Below are 6,158 nucleotides of genomic sequence, written 5' to 3' on the forward strand. Positions count from 1 at the left end.
TCAAAATGGGAGAGATTCTTTCATCTTCTGGTACTTCGACTTCTGAAGTTGTAAGCGTCGTTCCCATCCAGATTTGTGACAAGTAAGAATGTCAATTTCTTCTCCCAGCTTTTGGGACCTTTCCACATGATGCATGTCAATTTGAACTTCCTTCGCCATCGTATCTCCATCCAGTTTCAGGAGTTTCTCTTTGCGCTCCTTAGCCTTGACGATCTTGGTTTGCAACTCTTTGATTTGTTGTTCCCAAGCTTCAATGTTTTTATCACAAGCTTCGACCTCCTTCTTATTTTTCTCGTAAGCCTTCTCCAACTCCACACTTTTTGCAATGGATTCAGTGGATGCTTCCCATTCTGCTATTTGGGTTTTTGATTTGCTTTGAATTTTGTTGAAGCTTCCCTTATTCGAGTAAGATCAGTAACAATGCAATCAATCAGCAGCCCCAAATCCATGACAAGATCTGCGACTTCTGGAGAAGCATGTACGAAATCGATTTATTTCAGGAGGTCTTTAATCCCGTAGGAGGCAGAAGTATCATTCTCTAAAAGCTGGATCAGATCAGTGTCGAAGGCCTTCTCTTTGACTTTCTGGAGCACTTTGCTACCAGACTGGCTTGTAGTTTATCCCCTTGACATTGTCGAAGTACTGAGACTCTTCTCTGAAGAACTACCCCTGGAGCTGATAACAACTTTCAGATATTCTAGTGGTTTGCTTCGTTTTAGCACTTCTAACTCTTTAGGAGATAGCGCAGTGGCAGTGGCAGTCGAAGGTTTTGTGGTGTCTTTGGCAACATCAGCTTTTGGATTGAGCTTGGGCTATTATGGTGTTTGCCGATCCTCTTGTAAATTCCTTTCCTTATTAGCATCATCGTCTCGTTCCTCATCCTTGTCCTCTATGGGTTCTACGTCGAAGTTACACATGGATTGATCCCCTTCTTCTTCGTCATCAGGATCACCCATACCTTGGCTAGTTTTGGGGGAATCATCTTCTAATTCGTCTTCAAGAATTTCCCCAACATATTGCATTTCTACATCCTTTTCCACATGGGCATCTTCATCATGTTCATCCCCATGTTCGGAACCACTAGTATTGGAGTGCTGAGCGACGGTTTTGGGTGGCGAATCTTCCTGCATTTCTATAGCAGGATTATTTACTTCATCCATAGACCCTTTATTGGAGTCAAGAGGAGTTGTGGGATGATATGTGGGAGCTCCACTGCTTTCAGGGAGGATCGTGGCGATAATAGGTTTGATTGGGGGATGTTTGGAACTTCCTGCAGCAGCCTAAAAATAAGACAAAAGTTATGTGAGTCGAAAGTAAAAGAGGATGCAGTTAATTATTCAAAAAAGATTAAGGCGAAGTATTTTACCTTAGGGCCTTTATCCCCAAGACTGAAGTTATCGCTTTCCATTTGTTCTGGAGTTTTCTTCGACTTTGGCCCAGGTTCAGCCCCAAGTACTCTTGGGGCAGGAGGTTTCTTCGCCTTATTTGTTTTTGCCTTTGGATGGACATGAGCATCTTGAAGCTTCAACTGTTTCTTCTTTCTTTGTTTGGTGGGTTTGGAAGTGTCTGGAGATAGGTCTTTGTCATCAGATTCGATTGCTTCGACGTTAGGTTCGTTTTGTTTTGATTTCTTCGATGTTAGTGGTGGTTTTTGGCTAGTCTGAGAAAAAAGAGAGTTCAACTGATTAGAAATGTGAAGGTGTCGCAACCTGAAAAATACAGTGCGCGAAAAAACAACCGACGAAAGAAAATGACAGAAGAGTCGCCACCGTGCGTTATTCATCCCGAAGGAGGGAAAGGAAACGATCGAAGTAAACCTAAAAAAGGAAAGGACAAGACGGGGTCTCGCAACCAAATCTTGGGTTCGGGAGTCGGTTATGCGAAGGGAAGGTATTAGCACCCCTACGCATCCGTAGTACTCTACGGGATCCACTTTTGTAGTTCTTGTCTAAAGGGTGTGGGTTTATCTAATGTGTTATTTACTAAAAAAAGGGGTTAAATGAAAATGACTCGCGCGGATGTCGCATCCACTGCATACGTATCTCATCTGAATATGAGAATCAGAGTCTTCGTAGCTCGGCTACCTAGGGGTTAAGGGTAATTGTGCTCGCTAAGACATCGCGTCTTATGCCTACGTATCTCATCTGGCCTGAGAATCAGAGCAAAACGTAGTTCGACTAACTATGGGGTTATGGATTGGGTTTTGGACGAACGACGTCACTACGCAATCTACCGGATGCTCGACCTTTGGAGACTTACTCGCCTGTAGTAGAAGGAGTTAACGTGTTGCTTTGGGTTTTAGGGTTTGGGATGCTCAAGGGAAAAAAGGCAGTCCTTGACGAAGGAACCACGCTACCTGCAGGGATACAAACACATACAAAACAAACATGTATAAAGTAAATGTGCCAACAAGGGGCTCAGAAGTAAATAAACAAAAGAAAACAAATGCCTCCTATCGAGGTCTTCCAGCTAAGAAAGCGATAAAATGCGGAAAAGAGGTAAAAGTACCACACGGATAAAGATCCGAAGTAACAACAATTAAAAGAGTAAGAAACCCAGGGATCTCCCAAGCTAATGCCATCAAAGAAAGGTGAGTCAGTACAGGTAATCGGAATGAACCTCCAGGGGGTATCCCACAAATAAAGTGGAAAACCACGCAAGTTATCCCTGCAGAAGTCATGTGAGCCCTCACAAAAACAAAACTCAACAAACAGGTTAGAGAAACAAGATAGGGTAACCAAGAGTTGCCCCCAAATCAAAATGTAACCACATGAATCATGCTCTTTCAATTCACAAAAAAGCTCACAAAAAGCAACCAAGGGTAGGAGGCCTAAACCTCTTGTCAAACACATGCATCAAAAGGGTATCAAATTCACCCATAATACCTCATACATTTAGAGCATTCAAATTAAAGGCATAAAGATGATGGATATAGGGCAAACCTGATTGGAGAGCTTGATTGAAATTGAGTTGCACCCGTGAGGTTTACAAAACAACCTTTAGGGTTTATGTGAGGCAAATGTGATTCTGTGCAGTTGAGTTCCCTTCAGGGTTTGGAGGCTGCTCTGAACTTTGTTAGCTCTTCTCTCACTATCTTTTTCCTCAGGGTTTTGTTCCAAGGAAACCTCAGAGTATTTTGCTTCTCTTCCTTTTTCTCAAGTGAAGCCTTGGTATTTATAGACTGAATTTCATGGCTTTGTGAGCTCAAATGAGAGAGGTCCAAGTCCAAGTTTTTCTATTATATTTTATTTATTATTTTATTTATTTTATTTATTTTATTTTTTATTTTTTTATTTTTTTATTATTAAAAAAATTATTTATTTATTTATTTATTTATTTTTTTAAAGTTTATTGGATCTAATTCTGATTGACATGATGAAATGCAATATAAAATGCTAAACGAATGCATGAATGAGGAGGACAAATTTTAGGGTGTTATAGCTGCCCCTATTCAATCATCAGTTAACCCGAGTAGGATGAAAGCGAACAACTTATCAGACAAACGGGGTGAGCTGTGATTGAATACCAAAGACAGACTGAAAATTTGCGCTCCGAGAACATCACAAAAACGCGGAAATACACCGCGCTGTTTATTTTTCTTCCGATCCTCTAGCTGGATCTGAATCAGTCTTCTGGCTTAATCTGGAGTTTCGATCCTCTGGCTGAACCTATACTCAATTTAGTCCTCTGGTAGGATATTAATTTTGATCCTCGAGCTGGATACGATTTTGATCTTCTGGCTAGATCTTCTTCGATCTTCTGGCTAGATCTCCTTCATTTCGATTCTCTAGCTGAATCTATTTCCTTTGATTCTCTGGTTGAATCTACTTCGATCTTCTGGCTAGATCTGAATTGTTGCGATTTTCGATCTTCTGGCTAGATCTTCTTTGTTTCGATTCTCTGGCTGAATCTATTTTCTTTGATTCTCTGGCTGAATCTACTTCGATCTTCTGGCTAGATCTGAATTGTTTCGATTCTCTGGCTGAATCTATTTCCGGTCTTCGGGCTAGACCTGACTTCGATCTTCTGGCTAGATCTGGATTGTTTTGATGATAAATTCCCATCATTAGGATCCCGCATCTGAGGCATGCGCTGGTTGACCCTCTTTTGAAATCTACACCCAACCTTCATATTAGATATGCAGCTTCGAGAATATTCCACTTTTGGGCTTCGTACATATTCTTCGGGCTAGAACATGTTGTAACGACTCCTCAATTAGACTTGGGCTTGCTGGGGAAATAAAGCTTGTAGGCGACTTCACTGGGGAATCTTCAAATTGAGCCTTAGGCTGGCTTACTGGTGTAAGACCCCAATTTTGGGCCCTAAGATCCCTCATGGCCCATATCATTCATATCATAACCTCAAGGATCATTGCATGCCTTTGTACCCTCCTAGTGGATAGATTGCCTTGTAGGTTTGTTTCTTGATCACCAAGCATACTTTGCATTTGTATATCTTTGCTTTCATATGTTTATCATTCAAAAAAGTACAAAAATATTGTCAGTCTAACCTTGTTGCTTGCAGTTGAAGCAATCATCAGCAATTAGGTCAAAGTCAGGCATTGGTCAGTCAAAGCAATGGATGGTGGTCATTCTTGCAGAATTTGGGCACCATGATCAATAATCAAAGGTTCATACATCTTGGGACATCATTTGAAGTCAAGTTCTCAAGGATTTAGGGTTTGGAATTTATCAGAAGTGGTCCAGTCACCCAAAACCCTAGAAAAGTCAACAGAAAGTCAAACTTGGTCAACTGTGGATTTAATCAAGGATTTGATGGATAGAATTGGTTTGAAAGAGCTCATTCATGCTTGTATAAGCCTCATATATCATGTTCAACCTCATCATGGAAGAAAATCAAGTCAAATCAGAAATTTTCCAGAAATAGAAAGTGGACCTGTAAATTCAACTGCCAAAAATGGAAACTTCTTGATCTTAAACTTACATCATGATACAAGCTTCAATTGAATTTTTGCCCAACATGAAAGTTGAAGATCTTGTTCTCCCATTTTCAAAAAGTCCAAGAACATCAAAATCCCATGTGTGGTTGTCAAGATATGATCCAATCATTTTCACAATTTTTGAACTTCAACTGAGCATATCTCTCAAACCATAAGGCCAAATTTGGTGGGGTTTTTTCCTACACATCACATTTTTCATCCTCTTTCCAAAAATATAAATTTCATGACCTAAAACCTTACCATTCAAAATGGCATTTTTGGACCTTTTTCATTTAAATTCAAAGTTTGACCAAAGTTTGACTTTTTGATCCTTTGACTTTTTCTTGATTTGGTCAATTGGGAAATGTTCCATATCACATTTGTGATTTGTTCCAAGCCATAAACCATCATCATATCACCATTTTCCTACCATTTTGGACCAAGGTACAAAGTTGGCATTTTTATGCATTTTGGTTCATTGAGCAAATCAGGTACAGCATGCTAGTACAGAATAAAAACAGCACAAACATACAGTCTGTCTGCAGCCTGTTGCAGGCCCATCTGAGCAGCATTGCACCTCCCATTTTCCACTTTGTACATAATTAGCAATTGTGCAAATAGCTCCATGTAAGCAAGGCAAAGTTAGCAATTAAGGAGCAGACCACAAAGCAGCATTCTGCAGCAGGCCATTAGCAGCCTTTCAGGCCCAACTCGACCAGCCATGTACCTCCATTCTTCACCTATGCATAGTTAGCAATTTTGGCAAATGGAGCTCATTAAGCTAATCCAGCTTATCATTCCTTAAACCAATCTAAAACAGACCATATAAAGTCTCTTTTCTGACATTGTCCAACCCTAGTTTTGCAGCCACCAAGTTCAGAAAACAGTTTTCTCTCACCCTTGCATCTTTTGCATTTTGAGATTTTTCTGCCAAATTTCCAAAGCCCTCGAGTTTCCCCTTGTTTCCTTCATCATCCATCACCATTGCAAGCTCTTTCCAAGTGAAGAATACCAACTGGAAGTGAAGGATTTGTTCTGTTTTTCTTCAAGCTCTTACCATGGTGAAATCAAGATTGGGAAGTTCCATGCACCTTTGAGCCAAACCACTTCAAGATTCCATCATTGTAGAGCTTAAAGGGCATCTGTATCAAGGAAGATCATCAAAAACATCACTGTAGCTCACTTTTCTTCAAAACCAAGTAAGGTTTCGACCTTCATT

The 6,158-nt window shown here is 40.3% G+C and overlaps 1 protein-coding gene across 1 annotated transcript; it reads right to left on the reverse strand.

Annotated features, from left to right (window-relative positions):
- Nucleotides 1-5,924, reverse strand: LOC127094129 (uncharacterized). The gene is made up of 4 exons (XM_051032993.1): nucleotides 5,838-5,924; nucleotides 1,367-1,660; nucleotides 829-1,280; nucleotides 1-391 (listed from the first exon to the last, which is right to left on the reverse strand). The coding sequence occupies exons 1-4, from the start codon at nucleotides 5,922-5,924 to the stop codon at nucleotides 1-3; spliced, it is 1,224 nt and encodes a 407-aa protein (XP_050888950.1).
- Between the last annotated feature and the right edge of the window lie 234 nt (nucleotides 5,925-6,158).

Source organism: Lathyrus oleraceus, chromosome 6, assembly GCF_024323335.1.
Source record: "Lathyrus oleraceus cultivar Zhongwan6 chromosome 6, CAAS_Psat_ZW6_1.0, whole genome shotgun sequence".
Classification (NCBI taxonomy): domain Eukaryota; kingdom Viridiplantae; phylum Streptophyta; class Magnoliopsida; order Fabales; family Fabaceae; genus Lathyrus; species Lathyrus oleraceus.

Excerpts from the sequence above, each read along its gene's own strand:
- LOC127094129 (XM_051032993.1), bottom strand. The coding sequence starts at position 5,924 with ATGGTGATGGATGATGAAGGAAACAAGGGGAAACTCGAGGGCTTTGGA. Across the intron at positions 1,281-1,366 it reads TTGGGGATAAAGGCCCTAAG|GCTGCTGCAGGAAGTTCCAA; the intron begins GTAAAATACTTC and ends TCTTATTTTTAG. Across the intron at positions 392-828 it reads AGGAATTTACAAGAGGATCG|CTTCAACAAAATTCAAAGCA; the intron begins GCAAACACCATA and ends GAATAAGGGAAG.